Source organism: Mytilus californianus, unplaced genomic scaffold (assembly GCF_021869535.1).
Source record: "Mytilus californianus isolate M0D057914Y unplaced genomic scaffold, xbMytCali1.0.p SCAF_12, whole genome shotgun sequence".
Lineage (NCBI taxonomy): Eukaryota > Metazoa > Mollusca > Bivalvia > Mytilida > Mytilidae > Mytilus > Mytilus californianus.
The window spans coordinates 42,019,784-42,043,723 of record NW_026262604.1 but is presented as its reverse complement, the minus strand read 5'-3'; the positions used below and the strand labels follow the sequence as shown (position 1 = coordinate 42,043,723).

The 23,940-nt window shown below is 32.8% G+C and overlaps 1 protein-coding gene across 2 annotated transcripts in view; it reads right to left on the bottom strand.

Annotated features, from left to right (window-relative positions):
- The window catches only part of LOC127721817 (uncharacterized), a 165,881-nt gene that overhangs the window by 5,273 nt on the left and 136,668 nt on the right, over window positions 1-23,940 (bottom strand). The window contains exons 2-18 of one of the 2 annotated variants that reach the window (XM_052228622.1): window positions 16,621-16,916; window positions 15,453-15,575; window positions 14,678-14,839; window positions 14,211-14,277; window positions 13,362-13,444; window positions 12,774-12,959; window positions 11,346-11,564; window positions 10,807-10,932; window positions 9,966-10,130; window positions 8,838-8,959; window positions 8,426-8,585; window positions 6,970-7,046; window positions 5,786-5,939; window positions 5,354-5,523; window positions 3,628-3,739; window positions 1,911-2,109; window positions 1,119-1,188 (exon numbers count right to left, since the gene is read on the bottom strand). In XM_052228622.1, the coding sequence (XP_052084582.1) occupies window positions 1,119-1,188; window positions 1,911-2,109; window positions 3,628-3,739; window positions 5,354-5,523; window positions 5,786-5,939; window positions 6,970-7,046; window positions 8,426-8,585; window positions 8,838-8,959; window positions 9,966-10,130; window positions 10,807-10,932; window positions 11,346-11,564; window positions 12,774-12,959; window positions 13,362-13,444; window positions 14,211-14,277; window positions 14,678-14,839; window positions 15,453-15,575; window positions 16,621-16,822 (2,397 nt within the window). In that variant the 5' untranslated portion in view covers window positions 16,823-16,916. Of the gene's footprint in view, window positions 1-1,118; window positions 1,189-1,910; window positions 2,110-3,627; window positions 3,740-5,353; window positions 5,524-5,785; window positions 5,940-6,969; window positions 7,047-8,425; window positions 8,586-8,837; window positions 8,960-9,965; window positions 10,131-10,806; window positions 10,933-11,345; window positions 11,565-12,773; window positions 12,960-13,361; window positions 13,445-14,210; window positions 14,278-14,677; window positions 14,840-15,452; window positions 15,576-16,620; window positions 17,049-23,940 lie in introns of those variants that run through there. The other variant, XM_052228621.1, reaches the window with a different exon arrangement.

The following is a 23,940-nucleotide window of genomic DNA, read 5'->3' as shown; positions in this document are numbered from 1 at the left end:
ATAAATAGGCATACAAGTGTGTCAGACTAAAGAGGTATATAAGTGTGTCAGACTAAAGAGGTATACAAGGGTGTAAGTATAAAGAGGTATACAAGTGTGTCAGAATGAAGAGGTATACACGTGTGTCAGAATAAAGAGGTATACAAGTGTGTCAGAATAAAGAGGTATACAAGTGTATCAGAATAAAGCGGTATACAAGTTTGTCAGAATAAAGAGGTATACAAGTGTGTAAGAATAAAGAGGTATACAAGTGTGTAAGAATAAAGAGGTATACAAATGTGTCAGAATTAAGAGGTATACAAGTGTGTCAGAATAAAGAGGTATACAAGGGTGTCAGACTAAATAGGTATACAGGTTAAAAGAGCAAATGGTTATACAAGTGTATGAGGGTTATTAAGTACACAAGTATGTCAAGTTAACAAAGTATACATATGTCAGGGTAAAATAAGAAAAGATAAACGGAGAGGTTTACTTCCTGTCCGCTTGTAAAATTTCAGCCAATAAATATGCTAGAATAGTAGCATATCTCAGCATCATATCACTAAAAATGTACATAAAGAACCAGACCTGTGACAACGTTACACTAGGAAAAACATGGAACATTTTATTAATCTGGTAAATTTCTTTGTTTTACGTAGTTTTTGAGAACATTATTACAATAAAGAAATTATGAGCTCTATATTATGGTATATATACAACCAACACTATACCCTATACCATGAGTGGATAATAAAACCACTGGCGATATACCAACATAAAATAAGAAAAAGTATTTCAAGGACTAAACTACAGTTATGAATAACTAACCCTCTCAACGTATTAATATTGTTCATATGTCTTATGTTAACACTAGCTTCATTAGCCTAATTCCTGTGTTTGTTCATAATAAAATGCATTCAATTATTACTGTTTTCAGTCGTTAATAGTATCGGAATTGTTGATGTAATAATTCATTTAAGTTATTAAATTATTTATATGGCGTTGTCAGTTTATTTTCGACTTTTGAGTTTTAATATCCTTTTGGTATATTTCGCCTCTCTTTTATATACAAGTCTACTTTCGAGAAAGCTATTGAAAAAAAACATCAACAATATTATCCTTAACCATATTGAACATACCACAAGTTTCCTGCTTATACTCTGTTGAACATCTCCAGTTGATACAATTGAAACTGATATCGTATACGAGCTGAAATAAAATTTGAAATTGTAGGGAAAAGATGTATAAAAATAGAGAAGATGTGGTATGATTAACAAGGAAGAGACCAAATGTCATAGAAGCTAACAACTTTAGGTCACCGAACCTCCTTTAACATGAGCAAAACCGCATAGTCAGCTATAAAAGTCACCGAAATGAGAAACGTAAAACAATTCAAACGAAAAATGTCTTTTCTTTTTTTTTTCTGTGAGAAAGATGCGCAGAGTCATATTTAAGATATTACCAAACACCTTGACTAAAATAAATTTGGCTTGTTGAATTTTCATAAATTTTGACAAAATATTTACTTTGACCCTTAGACCAAAATATACAAATTTCCAAAAACTTGAACCACCCTTTTTTTCGAAAAATTTAGTTAGTTATATAGCAGTTTGACAAACACTTACTTTGATCATTGAGAAGCTTAATATTTCTTCAACCATAGAACGTGATTAAAACGTTCAGCTGAATTTAACAGAGTTATCTTCCTGAAGTGTTATGTACACCTTAATATAAATCAACATTAATTTTTCGAGATCTTTACTTTGAATAAACTACCATAAATCATGGGATTTGTTTTTTATTATGCCGTTAATATGATCGGATCGTCATGACAGACTCAAAATCATGTCTGTAATATTTCATTTGAATTTTTGAGATTAATATGAACTTATTTTCAAATAGACGCTTTTTATTTAACAAATAAAACATACAATATAACAGAGGGCGTGGTAGGTTTAACAGCAAAGGTTCCATTTGTACCATCCTTAGGATGCAGAGTATACTGTACAACTGTGATTCCTTGGGTAAATGAATGGTCGTCTGATATTAACACTTGATACGTCTCTGTCACAGTACCGCGATTTATAACTTCATAACCAATTAGCCTTTCTTTTCCAATTATAATATCATCTGTAAAAAAATATTGACGCTCTATGATATTCTTTGCAGGAATATAAACACATTTAACTTGATAGTTAGCAACTGGTGTGTATAATACGTTGACAGTACGAGAAGTCTATGAAATTAGAATGAAAATAAAGAAGGACTAATAAGAGTGGTGACGTAAAAACCGTCCGTCCCTACATCATTGATTTATTACTTTCAAATCATAAATATTTCATTTTTTTCTCTTTGTCATTTTATTCTGATAACTTGCATGTCTGTCCTTTTTTGTGTATGTTTATAATCACTTCGCATGTTGTTAATTTATATAGAAGAAGGAAGTCAATTTAAAAGCTCAAGTATAGAGTGTAACATATTTCTGTAAAGAAAACGAAAATTGACCAATTTATTTGGAATGACATCCTTTCCTCCGACTAGTGATAATCGAATAATATATTTGCGTAAGTATTTGATATTGATATTTATATTGTGTTCTGTATACACAATATGACTAAAAAACTTGCCAGGACTAGCAAATTCATATTTCTGCTCACACATGTTCCACCTTTGAACATAAACTACACTGGTAAACTTAACACATCACTTGGCTAAAAAAACAAAGCAGTGAGTATATCATTAGATATGTTAGGTAAAAGTTTCCGTCCTATCCGAAAACATATTCTGACTCCGAGTCGACCAACATGTTCCAACACGGAAGTCTTTGATTTGGCCAGATCATGGATCGAAACAAAGATCTCCCACACCTAGGCGAGAACAATATCACGCAAGAAGCACACAATGACTTTAAAAAAGAGGCAGAATACACTACAGGGAAAATGTAAGAGAATAACCGACAACACAAAGGAAAAAACAAAAAAAACGAAAAAAATGACAAACAACTGTTCTAAAAACACTACGTAGGAAACTGTAGAGTGAGAAACACGAACCCCTCCAAAGCATTATTGATAATCTCCCGTACTCTGAAAGATCCTTCTCCTGTGGATTTAAATAAAACAGAACTTATTGAGAAGGTAAGGATACAGTATACATTTTTGTATATATCGTCAACTTTATATGTTTTCCTTAGGCAAACTTCAAAAATCATATGGGCAAAAAAACAATCAGGAGATGGTTGTTATTATTAGGTACAATCAAAATAAAAATGCCTTTACTGGTTTTGTAAGAAATGAAAAGAACATGCATGCGGTCGTCTACTTTTACGGATTTACCTTCATCAGGAACACTCAAAGCCGATTATTTGAAAGTCTAGGATGTATAGGAACCGATGAAAAGGAAGAGTTATATGATCAAATAGCCAAAACCTAAGGCTAACCGAAGTACTGACTACTGATTTGATGATATCATCTGGAACTGAAATTCCACTAAAGTTGTCATTATTTGTAAGACCTATGTACTGATCTTTTCATCTAATAAAAACGAAATAAAAATATAGGGTGTATTTTTAAACTCCAGCCGGACGTCATTATTCAAATTTGTTTGTTGAGACGCCCCCGCCACTCCCCCCTCTGAACCTGATATACCTACCACTTGATGCTGTAATAGTTAGTTCAACGCTTGCAGGTTTGTGTAGTTCCGAGAGCTTCCTTGTGAATGGTCTTCCACTATCGTCGTTTCCATGTAGTTTAACTTGGAATTTCTGAAATGAATAGGATCTATTTTATGAAATCTCAAAAAGAAATACTGTGAACTATTGTTCCCTTATGGTAACTTGTTCTTTACGGTTATCAGAATATTGCTGCTGATTAATGAATTTGACAAAGCATCACACAGTATAACGTGGGTCTCATTTGGGTCTAAGCGTGATTCGGGATTGGCTAATATTTTATAAGCGTGATACGTGATACGTAAAAGTCAAATTATTAAGCGTGAAAACGGGAAACGCAGTCGGGCGAGACACGGGATATTACAAGCGTTACCATTAAAATGATAAGCGGGATACGGGAATCTGACAAAACAATAAGCAGGATCAGCAGGATTAGACCGCCCCCCTCCCCGGCCCTTTCCAGTGAGACCCCTATAACATGACGCTTTATACCAATTTTGAGGCGGTTTTATTCGTTGTACTAAAAAAAATGCTCCCAAATTTCCATGTGGGTGACGGACATAGAATGAGCATTAAACCCCCTCCTTCGTAGCAGGATATACGATTAATGAAATTAACAGTATCAATTGTACTGCACCAGTGCACAATTTGACAATTAATGTCTCTCAAATGATGCTCGATGTGAATATATTTAAAAAACAAACACCTTAAACAAACTATGAAGAGCTGATCAAATTACTAAAGACTTAGAGTAAAGCCAAACATGAACAAGGAATCAGAGCAATCCATGTGAAGGCATTGTTTGGAGTTTTTTTAACTTTGTATTTATTACCAGTTTCAATACATCGTTCATTCTTATAAAATTCAATTCCTAAAAAAAAACATGGAGAAATACTAGCACATCCTCATTTATACAGAGATGTTGTTTACCGAGCCCGGAAATTTAGAAACGATCCGGGTGAACTTATCAATCCTTTAAATAAACTTGTTACCAATTACACGCTGTAATTAGATCTTTGAATATATCGTTCTGCTCTTTGGTCGGGTTATTGTCTCTTTGACACATTCCCCATTTCCAATTTCAATTTTATATGCACATTCATTGAGGGGGGTAGGAGGGGTCCTGATCCCAAAATCCCGGGCTTAAAAACATGGAATCCCGAGGTCCCGAATTTAAAAAATTTAAATCCCTCCATCCCGAAATTCGAAAAAAGAATTGCCGGATCCCGAAAGGATCAATCCCGGAGTCCCGATAAATATCGTTTCTTGTTTTGTATGGGTTGATCTTGTGTAGTGCCGTTGCATCACTATCCCAGGTTAGGGGAGGGTTGGCGCCAACCAACAAATTTAACCCCGCCACATTCTGTATGTGCCTGTCCCAAGTCAGGAGTCTGTAATGCAGTGGTTGACGTTTTGTTGCTGTGTTCCATATTTGTATTTCGTTCATTATTTTATATATACATTAGGCCGTTAGTTTTCTCGTTTGAATTGTTTCACATGTGTCATTTTGGGGCCTTTTACAGCAGACTATCCGGTATGGGCTTTGCCCATTGTTTAAGGCCGTAAGTTGACCTATAGTTGTTAATTTCTGTGTCATTTGGTCCCAATGGAAATTATACCACATCGTTTTTTTATATAAAAATATTGTGGTTATATTTTTTAATTTTTAATAATTATGTAATATTCGTTATTTCAAAATAAACTTACAACATATGGCGTTCTAAACGTTGCAGCACACAACGTATCGAGATCTCGTTGCAACTGTGAAGCCTCGTGTGACGACATAATATTTCCGATACTATCGGTCAATGCAATGGTGTGACATGTGCCATTTGATCCAAAGCTATACACAGACAAAGCAACAGTATAGTTGGTATCTGTCAAACAATGGTAAATATTAGAAATTTATATATACAAAAAGAAAATATAGCAAAACAATCATCCAAAAGCGGCAATTAATTCATCACTTTACAGCCATTCGAAAGTTTGCGACGGAAAGTACAAACTACACATACCACATATTGTGTATTATCGGCTTTGGTTGTATTTTATTAACCAAAAACTTTTTGATTGGTAAAACAATTATTTAGTAAAATGATAACTAATATGGTAGACATGACTATTTGAAAAAATAGTTACCCGAAATTGGACTGCCTTTCAGAGAAAACATCTCACCAGTCTTTGAATGTTCCAAAAGTTCACCGTCAACCTTGATAGAACTCTGTGCTGTAATATTCACCTTCCAGTCGTTGATTACATTCCTTTTTAGTTTCATGATACTACTTGGAGGATGCTAAAAATATAATGAATTTTTTTATTGCCGGAGATAAAGTAAAGTTCTTTTAAATAGTTATGCTCAACCAAATATGTTTATAAAAGCTGACGTGTTATCTTATTGTTCTATAAAAAAAATCGTTTCCTCTCACTATTACATATCGTGTACTTGCCAAAATAACATGCATATATCAATCTAAGTTCACACGACCGTGTAGACTGTTTTAAAACCAAAAGGGAAAAACAATAGTTTTCGCGATCGAAAGGTTTCATAGAAACTGAAAATTTAAGCCAAACAAAAATCCCAGCAAACACAGAATGAATTCAGTTGCAAGATACTGAATAACATTACGTGTACTAGTAGTATTTTAAGTGTGCTATACATCCTGCATTAGAGATGGGCAAGTAAGAACACGACCGCGTTAGAACACGACCGTGTATTCTGTTTTACAAGAAACAAAAACAGTAGTCCTCGAAAATGTTCACAGAAAACTGAAATATTAAGCAAAACGAATCCCAGCAAAAACAAATTGAATTCAGCTGCAAGATGATGAATAGAAAAATGTATGGTAGTAATTTTAGTAGGTTTTACATCTCAATATTGACAATTCAGTTCCCAAATGTAAAGTTTTTGCATTGCATTAACTTTGTTATATTTCGTTCGAATTGACATTGTTAGATATTGTCAAAAAATGTTATTGTCATGTTCATTCATAGATCGAGATAATACCAGATAGTTCAATTCTACCAGAACAAATTGTTGTTCACGTGTTCGAGTAATTCAGTTAATATTTGTAGCTGTATTGTTATGGCCTCTGATCTGTAAATTGTACTTACGACCAGATTTAGAATAGACCCATAACGCATCAGAGTTAATTGTATATACGTTTGCCTCTAAATGAGTACGTATCATGATGTTTTAATGTATTTTGTAAAAACATGTTCTTTGGGTTGCTATTTCCGTAACATTTACTCTCTATTTTTTACTTTGAGTTTTATACGTTATTGATATAACAGGGTATGGAATATACAAACATTTGGTATTATACCTGGATTGATATAATGGTTTCGCCTGATGAGGTATATATTCGTGTTGACTTTCCAGATGTGTATGTCTCCAATGTACCTATTATAGAATTCAAAATTAAACACAGGTTAGAGACATGAATGACGTAAAGAATGTAAATATGAGTAGCTAATTATGTCATCAAAGTTTTAGCAAAAGTGGGATCCTGTGTCCTCTTAAATTCATCAGCAGGTTTTTCCGCTCTATGAATCATCTCAATAGATTTCGTGTAGAGGTACCATTGGATATACTTAAAACAAATTTGATTTGCAGTTAAGCAAGCAACTAATTATAAATATCATTTACCTACTGAATTTGCAGTTGTATCTTTTGGATGTGTGTGTCGTTTACTTCGAATTACTTAATCATTGAGATAAAGGGAAGATACCAAGGGAAAGACAACAACAGTAAACATACCAAATAATGATAAACAAACGACTAAAAGACAACCAACAGCTCACAAAACGTTACACAGAAAACTGCAAATTTAACAACCAAATACCGGGGACGCACTCGTTGACTCCGGGAGAGAAGTTTTGGGATTATTGCGCTGTTGTACCTTTTGCCATAATTGTTAATTATGCTTCTTGGATCATTTTGCAATTGTACTGTTGGGATTGTGCAGCTTTTTTATACGTTACGGCAAAAGTCACACCATAATCATGCAACATTAAAAGATATGAAGATAAAAATATAATTGACTTGAAGATAGAGAACAAATATTTAATGTGTTATTTGTATGAATGATAAACAATGTCATGAACATCAGATGTTACTCGGAAACAGTTATTGTTTAATAGTATGTAAATTTGAAATTCGAAACACACTCGTTGCATTGACTAGTAGAGTATATTTTAGCTGTTGAATTTTATTCATTTTATTTAAGTGTCAATTCTTTTCATCTGAAACCTTCTACTCATCTTCTTTAGCCATGGGTTACGTTCTGACCCGATTCTCTTCACGCGTCATAACCCAAAAACATAGGGCGATCTTCAGTGACACATTTGAAGTTCTTAATCGTCTAATTAAGTTCTTGTGTGCTATCCTCGTGCATATGTTGGAATGTCAACGTATTTATATGCGGTTTTTGCTTTACAAAATTTGTAAACATGATCAATCATTGTACACAATTTTTTTTACACCTCTAAGCACAAGTGTTGTCATTGGTCATTTAGATTTAATCGGAGAGGGCGTGACTTCTATCTGTCGATATATGACACTACGCTGTTTACACGAATACTATCTTAATCTGCCACGGCTGAAGAAAAGAAGTCTGGTCGTAACTCTTGGCTATCGAAGTTGTCTTCTACTAAACGGTCATGGTATTAATTTAAGTCTGCCACTCAAAACACAATTTGTACTTCTATCTTGAAATATAGCACAATTAATTTCGAATGGTAAATACAAGTTCACTTAAACTTACTTCAAATATTACATACCATTAGCATAATATATATCTACATCTGTTTCTGCAGATGACCCAGTAACACTTATCTTGAGCACTGTGATCGTACTATCAACGGTAATATTTTGGTCATCAGTTTCAGCGGCCGACCAGTCAAACGAGTCTATTGTTATTTCACTAGACGGAAATGTTTCCTACAATATTAGAGAAAATTTTAATTATTTTCCAATGAATAACATATTCTAGAATTAAAGTTTCCAGAATTTTGTTCTTACTTAAACTCTTTCGTTCTTTTTCGTTACATTAAACTTTGATATCATTAGAAACACTACATGGAATGGATACATATATTCTTTATCCATACAAATGTTCTTGAGTTCTTACCACTGAATTTATAGTGTTAGTTGTGACTTTGTTCGAAATAACTAAAAAGAATTAGATTTTACCCCTATTACAGTGTCTAGGACATTTCCAATGTTTTCTTTGTCTGTTTCATGTACACTTCCACCTGTTGCTTCAGCTATTTGTTGGAAAAATGACAATGAAGATGCAGACCGTTCAGGACGACCTAAAATATCAAAGATAAAAGCAGACTTAACACACTCGCAGTTATGTCAAAGGTCAAATTAAAATTGATAGATTTATTGATGACAGCTGTTAATGACATGAAATATCATGACACGTCATTTTTTGTAAATTTGCTGTTCATAAAACTTAAGAAGATAATTCGAAAAACTTAGGTTTTAAACACTCGGGCATAGATAGGCTAAGCTTAAACCAGATTTGGCAAAACTGTTTTCCTCTTGTTTTAAATGCTCTTCAGATGTCTTAATGATTTTTGCCTTCTATTTGTTTTCATTTGAACGCGACTGATGAGTCATGTGAAGATAAAACTCGCGACTGATGAGTTTGTTTTTTTTTTGTGCAAAGACAAACATTAAGTGTATAGTTTGTTCTTATGTTCTACTGTTACACCAATGTTCCAGATTAGAGGAGGGTTGGCGCCTTCAAACTAGCTTAACACTGTCACATTATGTAGGTGCCTGTCCCAATTTAGGATCTTGTAAATCAATGGTTGTCGTTTTTTGCTGTATATCATATTTTTTTCGTTCATTATTTTGTACATTAATCTGGCTGGTTATTTTCTCGTTTTAATTGTTTTACATCTGTTATTTTGGGGCCTGTTAAAGCTATGCGGTATGGGGTTTACTGTTGAAGGCCGTACAATAAACTATTGTTGTTAATTTCTATGTCAGTTGGTCTTTTGTGGAGAATTGTCTCATTGGCAATCACAACGCAGCTTCTTAATTTCATATTGCTTAAGTATTCAGAAAGATATCATGAATTCTGCTTAGTTAAGTTTTATGCCAGTCGATAAGCCTAGTCGAAAAACCTGAAAACAAATATATTTGATTTGAACATTTATATGCTGTATGCAATGACTCTGAAATGTTTAAAGTTGTTAATTGAATGTCACAGATATGCATGACAATAATAAATACCTTTGATTGTTTTAAAATAACGGAATGAAGTGATGGTTCCCCCAGTTTTATTTGTATCATAAATATACCAACCTAATGCTGATCGTTTTCTGCGAGTACACTGACTTGTTAATAATGACGAAACTGAGATATTCTTTACTTTGGCTGCCATTATGACTTCTTGAATGCGGTCATCATCTTTTGCATCTGCATCCGTAAACACAAATAGAGGCGAGTTATCTCTCATCAATTCAATTGCTGTGCAAATGCAAAGATACCATTATTCTCACGTATGAGATATCACAAACCCAAATACACATTTTACAAATTTAGAATTACTTAATTATCATTACGAAGTAATTGACAGAAAAAATTTGCAAAATGTATGCATTTGGCATATATTACACGTCAATTTGTACAAGCAAATATATAGTACATATTAAAAAAAAATTCATGTTCAGAAGTGAATAACCAGATAGTGAAACTGGAGAAATAATGTTGTAAAGTCCGGTGGGCACGATATAAATCATTAAGCTTTGGTCACTCAGAACACATAAAAAATACACAGAACACACTGAACATGCTGAAATGAAAATCATTTATCAACTTCACCAAAGAACAGATAACAAGGGCAATTTCAGTCAATATCAATGACAACTGCTAGATACAGTACTGTTATATATAAGGTTCTATATTGTCCCTCCATTTTGCGATTTAAGATACACTAGTCCTACCAGAGAACATAATTTTTGTTTTAGTCACCAGTATTTTCTGTCTTAAATATAAACAATAAGGTTCATACTTGAGGAAACGTAAACTTTATTCGATATTACTAAAACGATAATTCTATATCTGATATAATATTAGGAGGTGTGGTATAACAATCCAACAAATACCAAAATAACATGAATGTAGGCTGACGTTTTTATAATACCTCCTAACATCCCTGCTGCTGCGTATTCAGCACAGTCTGTATTAAAACCAGCAACTGATTCGATTGTTTGAACTTTGTTAATCATTTTATACCCATCTTCGTACTTATAGGCGGCATTCCAGCTTTCTGAAAATGAAAATTCGATTATGCAAAGTGAGAACAATATATTGACCAGGACGTCCAGTAGAATATTTATCAAAAAAATTGGTCCCTTAACGTCAACAAAAATCTTTAAAAGGCCTTAAAAACGTGGTGATTATTTGGACTACGATAAGGACAAAAAATTAAAACATAATATATATGTATATATATAATCATTCATGGACGAAAGTTGCCGGTAGGTATCATTTTCTTTGCATTGACTGTAAGAATCATGGCATAGTTAAAAAAAAAAAGAATAAAGGTTACAATCTACATGATATTAGATCTAAAGCGCTAAGTACAGCAAAAAGGGACATTTTGTCCATTTTACCAATTTCAGAAATCACCTCATGTTATATTCAAAATATCAAAAAAAATAATAATAAAACAATGCTTACCTGGATCATGAAACAAAGATAGAACATAATCAGCAGGTTCATTGGAAGATCCTACAGTATTTGTTAATAGTTCTATCACCTTTGTTTTGACAGCGTCAATATCATCTGCCATAGAACCAGTATAGTCTATTGCCATAGCTAGAGTCATGTCCTTCCGTCTTTTAACATGAAATACATCTTCAAATAATGTAGGTCCAATTGTGTATAACACTCCAGTTCCTAGAAAAAAAAGCTAATAATGCAAGTGACAGCATTTTGCTTTGGTAGATCAATAGAGGATCTTGGTCAAGGTTGGAACCACCCTTTTCATCGAAACGTTTATATAAAAGTAAGTGACAATCGACGAAATGTAGGTTCGGACAATGCCTTTTGCAGATCAAAACCATAAAACACTCCTCCTTAATAATATTCTCCCCCCGCCAGTCTTGATATATTTGATTATTAGTTCAAGGAAAACCAAATCAAATAGACTACATTGATAATATACATATCGACAGAGTAAGAATATAACATGTATAATGCAACATTATTATTTCCATGCAAAGGTTTATACTTACATGAACAACACGACGGGTGTCACATGTGAAGCAGGATCTGCTTATCGATCCTTCCGGAACACCTGAGATCATCCCCGGTTTAGGTTGGCCCAATTTCCTGTTGCTCAGTCTTTAGTTTTCTATATTGTGATTTGTATAATGCTGTTTGTCTTTTGGTTTTTTTTTTTTTTTGCCATGGTGTTATTTACGACGTATGCGTTTAATGTTCCTTTCTCTTTTATTGACAACCAAATCAATAGAGGAACTTTGCTACACGTTTTTATGTTTACACTACACAAAGGATGAATTAAAGGAGATGCGACTGCAACGAATATACACAAGAAAAGAATACATGTTGGTACATAAATAATGCTCCAAATCGAACTTGTGAATAGATTCAACGCCAAATTTCCTGATGGATAAAACCTTCAGGATAAAACCAAAGACAACCCTTGATGAGGTGTTAGAATAGTGACAGTACCTTTGAAATACCTTGAGGTTTAATACAGGTTCTGAGTGAAAATGACTTAACACATATTGCAAAGAAACCTGTCTATTGTCGAATAAACTCACCGTACACCGTAATATGTTGACTATTCTCCTGTTTTTGTGTGTATTATCGGTTGTTGTCTTATTTACGTTTGTATGTAGTTATTCTACATATCGTGTTATTCGTAAATATAATAAGATTTTTAACTGTGCCTGATCATGAGTTTAAAAATATACAAAACGTTTTAAAATAGAATATCAATACACCTGTATATAACCGTGCAATGAGTGAAAACATTTCAAAAGAGAATAATGTTATCCCCATTATAAAGTCAATTGCAAAGCTAAACTGAACGCATGATACCATTTTAAAAGTGATTCAAAATTAGGCAATTTCACTGACCATTAGCAACAAGGAAGTTCTCTGTAGCCTGGACAGCGGCCGTATATGCCTGTTTGTGTAAATGAGAATGTGGTGACCATTCAGGGGTAATGGAATCCTTATTGATGCCACATCTGGCCACAAGCTTTCTGCTGTCATCGTCAGGACCTCCATGACTACATTTACCAGTTGATGATCCAATTGCCTCTAAAGAGAAATACAAAATTGATCAGTTTTAAATCTATTTAAAGAGTTAAGATCTTCTATTCAAGTTTTAAAATAAAAGCAACTAATTTTCATATCATACATTTTTTGTATTTGAAAATATTATCAATTGATTGTCAAATTCTACAATTTTTATTTTTCAAGGATTATTGTTATTAAACGAGCGGCTTAAAATTCTGTTTGATTGATCCATTTAATTGACCGCTGTCATCTATGCGTTCATTGAGTATAAATCAATATGCACTCACCACATTTGTCTGTCAACAGTTATTATATCCATCTCATTAAAATTTACATAATATTTAATAAACTGAAATAATGGATACCATATAATGTTAAAATTCTCTAAATGTTTATAAAGTTTAGAGAATAAAGGTTACCTACTTGCAGGTTTGGTATTGCCTCTTCCGTGATGGTATCCACTGGTCAGTTTACCGTTCACTCTAATGTTGTTCTTACATTCAGAACTAAACAACAAGATAATGAACAATTCAATGAAGGAAAGTATTAAAAGTGTATCGACATATGGTTATATTTACTCATATGCTACTCCCCAAATAGTCGTTTTTCGTTGGTGTACCATTTTTCAGTGCACTACTGGTCGCAATTAAAAAGAGGAGGTTTAAGATCTAAAATAAACTAATTGAACCAGACAAATATTCATGCTTTATGCCTTTCCAACATCGTAACCTCGTTTTCTTTTTTGTTGTTTGGTTTTAGGATTTGTTGTTTATACGTGTTAAAACATATCTTTGGTAATTTTTGTTTTATTCATGGTCCTTAATTCAGGTCCTTTATCGTATATATTGGCGTTTGGTTGCTTTGTTATTCAAAATATACTTAAAAAAAAAAAAAAAAAAACAGAAAACGCGTCATTCTCAAATTGAAGCTTTGATCAATGAAAACACCAAACAAAACCGGGATTGATAATCTGATAAACTGATCTTTCAAACATTCAACTGCTTAATTAACCTCAGACAGTGATAAAAGTGTACACAAACTATCTGTTAACAACTAACAATCTTGTTTTCTTCAAATTCTTCCGATTATTATTGATAAGATTTTTCAATTTACAAAACTATCAGTTTCGCATTTAATTTAGTAAATGCATATGAGTTATTTGAATTAAATAAATATCTCAAGGTAATCGATTAAATCGATAAAACTTCAATACCTTTAAATATCGTACTTTCTTGTTTATCTGATTCTGATAAAAAGTTAAATACATATTACTTGTAATCCGCATTATCTATACAGGTGTCTTCTTCCAAGGCCGCTACGTCCATTAAATCATTTATTCCTATTATTAAAAAAAACAGGATGTGAGGGGTTGTGATAATTTGTATTGTAAAATGGGTTATTTCTTTTATAATTGTTCGGACATTATTGTTGAGAACAAATTCAAGTTACTTCTCAATAAAAGTTTGTTTCCCATTTCAAAGTGCATATGCATGTCCTTTTACAATGACAAATATGTAATTCATATTAATTATACAGTGCCTATCATTAAAGTAGTTTTAAAGAGAATCATGCATATGAATTTGGTACCGATTCTATGATGTTCGGTTCTTCCCTGTAAATTTGACAATCAAATCATTTATCAAGATGTTCATGAATCCAATGCTTGTGTTACCTTGTATTTTTTTGTGTGCTCTTGACTCATTGACTTTTAAACAACATCAGATTTTCCTCATATTTACCAAAATCTTCATATGCAACAACTCCATACATTTCCACCCAGTTCGTATTACTATAGAATGATTGTATAGTATAGAGGCATTCACCAAGCTGTGTAATTAATTCGTCATGGTCATCCTTTCGCGTAATCAATTTCTGTTTACAAGATTTCACGAAGTTATGCGCTGGAATCAAAAGAAACTATGTGTGAATAACTTACAATAACAAGTAACAAATAAGTATAAATTTTGAAAAACCTAAGAAAATTGAAGTTTCTAAATGATATTTTTGCGGGAAATAGGCGCTTCTGAATCTATCGAGTATCTTCAAAGTCGTATAATTTAAGACTGGAGGTTAAATGTTTATGGTTCACTAAATGTGATGTACAAATATATAGTTAGGTGTTTGGAATTATTAGTCAAATTTGCATTTTTCACACTGTTTATTGGTTATATGTGCTACTACTCTTTCTTTTTGAATACTTCTAAAAGGCTTTAGTTTTCTCCCAAAAAAATATGTTTTTAAATGTTTTACAGAGTTCTTTAAAATTTAATGATTTTCAGGAATTTTTCATATTTACTTGATTTGCTATCCTGCTTGCAAAATAAAACGTAGTGTCACAATCAGCTCTTGATAATTAATATTTTCAAAGAAATAGTATTTCGCTTATAAATTAAAAAAAATCACTTGTGTGGGGGAATGGTCCTTGAAATTGGTGTTCAGTATTAATTATATAAAAGATAAAGGACATATGCTATAAGGAGACTAACTATGGATTGTTTGTAATGTAAAATTTACCGAGAAAGATTTGATCGGCTTGACAGTGAATATAAGCTGCATCCTTCTTTTTCTTCTGTGTTTCGGCAACTGCCGATCTCAATGCGTGGACTTTCTGCATCATTGTTTGCTGGCCATTTGGATCTAAATGTAAGTGTAGTAGGTTTTATATGCAAGATTTTGGGATCATTGTTTAATAAAATATAAAATAATGTTAATAGCAAAAATATTTTAATATATTCTGAATGTGAATTTTAAATGTATATCTACAGTAGTCTTCTTTTGTTTTATTCACAGCTGTTTTAGACTCTTGATTTAATATATGGTATAGCCACAAATTCTATCCAACAACAACAAAAAAACAACAAAAACACCCAACGGATTAGAATGAACATCAAATGTGTCATGCACGGGTTCCTCGAAAGCTTAAGCGTCTCCTCTATGCATTCATTCTCGTCGTGCAAATCCAGACTGGGTAAAAATGTCACAACAGGGATTAGGGAATAGATCCAAGATGGTGAAATATTTATCTCATGAGTTCAGTCAAAATATTTCAAGTTAAAAACTTAAAATGTATTTATCTTTAATCTGATTTGATGACAGTTAATCGTTGACTGACTTTAATTTGTGTTGAAAGCGCCCATAATACTTATCTTTGAGTGGATTTCTTAAAAGTGTCGATCATTCTCAATCTCTGCATGAATAAACTCATATGAGGATCTTGATGTGGTTAACGGAATAGAGAATAATTGGCAAAAAGTGCAGAATAAACGATAAAACAATAAAGAATAGAAAAGAATTGACCAAAAGAAATAAAGAATAGAGAATAGTGAGGTGTTAAAATATAAAGAATAGAGAATAATGGGCTAATGATTAAAGAATACAGAAATGAAGGACCCCATCCACACCCACGTTTATGCAGATGTTTAATCAACAATGAAGACAACTATGCACCTAATTTATAACGAAAAATTTAACGAAAAACAAATATTATAGACATGAACCAACGACCATTACTGAATGCGCCTGACTTGGAACATGCACATAAAGAATGTGGCGAGGTTAAACATGTTTGTGAGCGCTGAACCCTTTTACGAACACGAGACAGTGGTGTCACGGCGTAACATAAGAACAAACTGTAAATATCAGTAGCAATTTACTATCAGTAAAGAAATTAAAGTTATCCTACCATCACGAAAGAAATCTTCTATAGATCCGACTCCTTTATTGGCGTTGATATACTTGCTAATCGCTCTGACTGTTCCCGTTGCTGTTATGTCTAAGTGGCTTTTCGTCCTCCAGTTTCCGTCCCGAGATGATCTTGCAAAGAAACCACCAGTTAGTTCGATACATATCGAAAGAGTTATAATCATATTCCTAACATAATTCATTTTCAAGTAAAACTCTTCTTGTGATTATACACACGGTATATTGCTATCTAAATTATGTAATCATAAGTATTCGCATGCAATTACATCAACCGACCTTATGGAAGCTAATAATGTCCTGTCATCACAATTCATTCTTTCGTTTATGGCAAAGGTCCAGTCATTATATACATTGAGGTGTTTAAGACAGATTTTATATCACTTCCTAATTCATGTTTATTTTTAAAACATTGAAATGGCTCAGTGCTCTATATTCAATAAATCAATTGATTTATAAAATAAAAGGTAGATAAAGCAGTTGTAAATTCAATAGAAAAATGGATATAAGCAATTAAATGCCTACGTTATATATAATTGCTGCTATTATATATGTAAAAACCCATAGTTATTAACCGTTATTATGTTTCAAATGTATTCTGCTCTAAAAGATCACTTCTTTGTTGGCAATTTATACTGATTTTATAATTATTATTCAGGCATTAACCTAGTAAATAATGTACAAGTTTTTTGTTTCGTTTGTTTTATTTATACTTTTTAAATTTTTTTGTTTTGTTTTCACTTTCGAGATTTTATATTATGATATATTTAATAAATCGATAGATATATAAATCTAATGGTAGATAAAACAGATATTCGATAGAAAAATGCATATATGAATGTTTATTTTATATATGATTGGTGCTATTATGTAAAATACATAGTTTTTAACCATTATTATGTTTCAAATGTATTTTACCTTAAAAGATAACGTCCTGTTGATAATTCATTTTAATATGATGCGTGACTATTAAGTTATTTTTCTAAATCATGTAAAACATATAGTTTCCTTTGGTTCTTATTAAATACTTTTTCATTATTCGGGTTTTTCTAGAAATTTGATGGTATCAGCTCGACGAGAACAAAATATTAAGATGAGTTTTTATCATTCATTAATTCGTTTGTCATCCGTACATCATTAATAAATATTTTCAAGAATATCATACTCTGAATCACTGGTAAAATGGGGTTCAAATTTCGACAAGTTGTGTACTTGTATCGCTCACCTCAATAAATTTGTTGTAATGAACTTTTTACAGATACAGTTAAGTCTGCCTCATATCTTGACTTACATCTATAAATTGACAATGATGGTCGGTTGAAAACAAAACTTTACGACAAAAGAGATGATTTCAGCTTCCCAATTGTGAACTTTCCATTTCTATGTAGCAACATTCCAGCAGCGCCTGCATACGGAGTATATATCTCCCAATTGATACGATATTCCCGGGCTTGTATTTCCTATCATGATTTCCTTGATAGAGGATTGCTGCTCACAAGGAAGCTATTAAACCAAGAGTTCCAAATGGTGAAGTTGAAATCATCCCTTCGTAAATCTTACGGACGCCATCACGAGTTGGTTGACCGTTATGGAATAACCGTTTCACAGATGATATCGGATATGTTCCTTATGTCGTAACTACAATACCCTTCCCTTTTCACGAATGTGACCTACTGAATTAGACTATTAACCGGATTTGTAATAACATAAGCAACACGACGGGTGCCACATGTGGAGCAGGATCTGCCTACCCTTCCGGAGCACCTGTGATTACCCCCAGTTTTTGGTGGGGTTCGTGCTGCCTAGTCTCTAAACCCTAACAGGAAGGATTGTGCCTGATATTCATATGATGAAGACGTAATCTTTCAATCAGTTTAATTGAAGTCTGGAGCTGGCATGTCAGTTAACTGCTAGTAGTCTGTTGTTAATTATGTATTATTGTCATTTTGTTTATTTTCCTTGGTTACATCTTCTGACATCAGACTCGGACTTCTCTTGAACTGAATTTTAATATGCGTATTGTTATGCGTTTACTTTTCTACATTGGCTAGAGGTATAGGGGGAGGGTTGAGATCTCATAAACATGTTTAACCCCGCCGCATTTTTGCGCCTGTCCCAAGTCAGGAGCCTCTAGCCTTTGTTAGTCTTGTATTATTTTTAATTTTAGTTTCTTGTGTACAATTTGGAGTTTAGTATGGCGTTCATTATCACTGAACTAGTATATATATTTGTTTAGGGGCCAGCTGAAGTACGCCTCAGGGTGCGGGAATTTCTCGCTGCATTGAAGACCTGTTGGTGACCTTCTGCTGTTGTCTGTTCTATGGTCGGGTTGTTGTCTCTTTGACACATTCCCCATTTCCATTCTCAATTTTATTTAGTTTTCTATGTTGTGTCATCTGTACTATTATTTGTCTGTTTGTCTTTTTATTTTTGGCCATGGCGTTGTCAGTTTGTGATCGATAAGTTTGACTGTCCCTCTGGTATCTTTCGTCCCTCTTTTGAAAATAATTTAGAATTAAGGAATATGTCTCCCTCATGCCAAGCTCTAAATCCTTCAAATCTGAACCCCTTATAAAAAAGTATAACGAAATAAATTCCGAACACCAAGGTAAATTAAAAAAGGGGAAGTCCATAACAACTGAGAAAATCTCACATTATCAACCTGTGGAACTAGTGGAAAACAACTGTCATATTATTAATTTGGTACAGATATTTTCCGAAGAAAAAGAAGGCTTAAATCACTTGGAAACTCAACAAATTATACCCCGAGAAACTTACCAAGGAAGATATCCTGGATAATCATAGGTCTGTTCTATGTTCCTCTGGAATGTCAACCGTAGATGAAGAACTGTGTCTTCTTCCATCCCTGTATTGGATACCTAAATTACATAAGTGTCATAACAAAAACAGTTATGTTTTTGGGTTTTCCAAGTGCTACACGAATCCTATTTATAAATTATTAACATCAACCTCATCGACAATAAAAGCTGAGACACAAAGTTATTGTAAAACTTCCTGTTCTCGGGTAGCCGTGCATCAATTGTCGGTTCTATAAAATTCCAAAGATCTGTTACAGTAGATACAATCTACGACTCTTTCATCTTACAAAAGTTTTAAAACATTTGACTTTTCTTCCTTTTACAAATGTATTCCCCATTTCTAACTGAAAGACAAATTGAAATAGTTGGTCCTGTTTTGTTTCATATAGAAAAACACCAACGTAGAAACAAGTATCTTGTCTTAGGGAGGGAATATTACACTTCGTTAAAAATTACTTTGATTAAAAAAAAAAGTTCTCTTAAACTTACATTATTATCAGGATGTTTGAATTCTTAATTGATAACATACATATGGAAGCGCATATGGTACACCCCTTGTAAGTTATTTTGTTGCAAATTAGTCGGAATTATTAGTTATGTTGTGTGTAATAAGCTGGAATCAAATCACCATGTGGAGTCAACTTGTCGGAATGATGAAGAAAAAATTGCATTACAATGCCGACTTGCTAGAATAAATGTAATGACAAAGTAATAAGAAGTCGACGTGTTGAATTCAACTTTTTAACTGATTATGTCGACAACTTGCTCATTTGATGGTAAAACCACGTGACCATTTTAGAAAAACATAGGTCTATTTTTAAATCGATGTCCATATCAGTCGTTTTTTTTAATGTGCTTCTGATGTTTGAAACCATCCATTGAGTTCAAGTTCAAATTAAAGTTCGAGTTGATGTTCAGAGTTATTTGTTATAAAAAGGGGGAACGGCTGTCAAATAATAGAAAAAAGTACTAAAAAAATAACAATATTTCGGACATAAGGGGGATATACCCACGTCACTTAGTCCGGCTGTTTATTTTCCTGAGATCTTACATACACTACAATAATGAAAAACACAAAGCAATGCATTTAGCCTTGCAGACTATTTTAATTTTGTTCCCACTAAGTTGTCATATAAATTATTTGATACTCTTATAAGTATAAAAAAGAAGATGTGGTATGATTGCCAATGAGACAACTCTCCACAAGAGACCAAATGACACAGAAAATAACAACTATAGGTCACCGTACAAAAAATGAACAATGAACGAAAAACAAATATGTAACACATAAACGAACGACAACCACTGAATTACAGGCTCCTGACTTGGGACAGGCACATACATACAGAATGTGGCTGGGTTAAACATGTTGGCGGGATCCCAACCCTTCTCCTAACCTGGGACAGTGGTGTAACAGTACAACATAAGAACGAACAATAAAATCAGTTGAAAGAGGCTTAACTCATCAGATGGACAAAAATACAAATACTACAAAGACGTGGCCGAGTACTTGTACATATTTTGACATACAACTTTGAAATTTAGTTTATGGATAATTTTCAGTCAGCTTTTATGGCATCTAATAGAGCTGCTGTAAATAATAATTTTTGTGATACTCTTGCATTAGCAGAAAAATATCCCTTTGAGAAGGTTCATTCTACAGTTTGTAAAGCAGTATTAGGACTGAAAAAGACAGCCACTAACATAGGTGATAGATCAGAATTAGGTAGATTTACTTTGCACTCTTAAATAAAAACGCAAACACTCATGTATTTCTGATATGAATCCCCTGGTTAAAGAATTTCTACAAACAAACATTAATTTACATTCCGCAGGAATTTATTCTTGGTACTCATTTGCAGATAAAATTTTTAAAGATATGAAAATAAACCCAGAAAATTACTCTAATATTAATGTACCTTTTAAACAATCAAAAAACGTGTGAAAATGTAATATTAAAAAGTGTGTTTCAGAGGAATATGAAAAAACTACTTTAAATAAACTTTCAAAAATGGATTCCTCATCTAAACTTTGTCTTTATGGAAAATTAAAAAAATAATTGTCAGTTTTAGAATTATTTAGATTGCAATAATTTTATACATATGCAGTTAATCTCAAAATTTAGACTTAGTAATCATTCCCTAGGCATTGAATAGGGAAGGGACAGAAATATTCCAAGATCACAAAGATTATGTAAAAAATGTGGAGTTCTAGGTGACGAATTTTATTTCTTTTTGTATTGTGACATAAACATATCATTGCGTTCTAATTTTGTTGCTTATCTAAAAGACTATGTACCATTATTTCAACATTGATGCATTTAATAAACTAAAACACATTCTAAACCCCGTTCCTGAACTTGTTTTCCATATTGGAGTCTTCATTAAGCAGTTTTTAGAACTGAGGGGGTCAGACCCATGTCAGACAAGCTTATGATGGTGTTTTTAACATAAATTTATAATTGAACTCTTAAAATATGTTCTATTATTCTATACATTGTATTGTATTATATTGTATTGTATTGCATTGTATTGTATATAACTGTTTGATTGTATTGCTTGACCCTTATGGGTGTAATTTTGCAATAAAGATTACTAACGGAGCAAGTGCAGGGCACGCCTCGGGACATTGATGCCGAACTTCAAAAACAAAATGATATATAAATATCAAATATAATAAAATATTGAAGTTTAGTGTTGAACGTCTGCGGCTAGAATGATTTTCAAACAAAAAGAAAGTTAAAACCCGTTTTCGACTCATTAACATAAGAATACTTATTGACACAATCCAAATGATTGGTCTACGTAACAATGTTCAGAACTACACATAATATAAATTGCTTCGCTGAGCGCAGCTGGATACAACCGCAGATGTCCAACCCTGTCAATTAGGGCCAAAATGGACACAATATTCACGCTTGATACAGGTTTGAATTTGGATTGTAATTAAATATATAACACATAATAGGTTTCTGCCACAGAATAACTGTAGTCAACTGAATAACTGCTGTTGCAAATTGACCCCCTTCTCCCCTAAATAAAACTGACCCCGTATTTTTGCTTTTGTGCAATACATTATCCTGTTGAATATTAATCCCCCAAAAAAATTATTTGAAGAAATTTTCTTTTAATTTCTGAAATCTGAAATGAGAAAAAATAGTCCCCCACAAATTCTTATTTCCCCCTTTCCCATTTTTTTTCACCTCCCCCTTTCCCTTATTCCAAAAAAAAATCATTCCCTCAAGATATAGTCATAATCTTAATTCAAATTTTAATAAAGTTTTCAACCATATTAACCCTTTTGAATACATCATTCAAGTCTTAAAATATAAAATGACATCCATAGTCATGGCTAAAATTAATATTAATTAATAGTACTCAACTTTTAAAAATCACCTCAAGACAATCATCATTTGTTATTACATAATTTACAAGCAGTGTAAGGGAGGTAATCAAATAATTTTGTTTTAAATTGGGATTGGATTACCTCCCTTAGACTGCTTTTAAATTGTCTTAATTGTCCTTTAACCAGAAAAAAACATTGTTTTCCCCCTTTTTTTTGCCTCTAATTCCTAAATGGTTTGAGCCATAACCCCCCATAGTCAATCCTAACTATCCCTTTGTTGTATGGAAACTTGTATGTATCATTTCAGAGAGATTCATACACTTTAATACAAGTTATTGTCTGGAAACTACAAAAATGCTTATTTTGGCCCTTATTCCAAAACAGTTGAGACAATAACCCCCAAAATCAATCCCAACCTTTCTTTAGTGGTTATAAACCTTGTGTTAAAATTTTATTGATTTTTTTATACTTATACTAAAGTTGTTATCCGGAAACCATCTGTCTTCGGACGACGCTGACGAAGACGACGCAGACGACGACGACAACGTGATACCAATATACGACCAAAATTTTTTTTAGTTTTGCGGTCGTATAAAAAAAACCGCCAAAAACATACCGTTCTCAAAAAACATTCCTTTTAGACAACATTTTCCCGCTATACTCCGAAATGCGGAAAAAAATACATTTCTCCAATGGAATCAGTATTATGATAAATTCGTTAGTGATTGCACGGAAAACTCTGTCTCGCCTGAGATTGCTGATGTCTGTGTAAAATCAAAATGTTGACTGTAAAAAGTTTATATCTCTGTAACATACAAGATTTAAATTTTTTTAATTTTTCTGTAGATTCTTTATCTTGATCTAAAAGATTAACTTCTATACAAGTTTTATAAGAATTCATGGAGAGTTACACATTTATCAGGACAAAAAAGTTTTATTAACTGCAAAAAAAAATAAGAAGATGTGGTATTATAGCAAATATGACATCTCTCCACCACATACCGTGGCAAATCACTATTTAACAACTATATGTCACTGTATGGTCTTCAACAACAAGCAAAACCATGACCGCATCGTAAGCTATGAAAAATCCCAAAATGACAAATGTAAAAAAAACCCTGAGAAACGTAACGATCTAA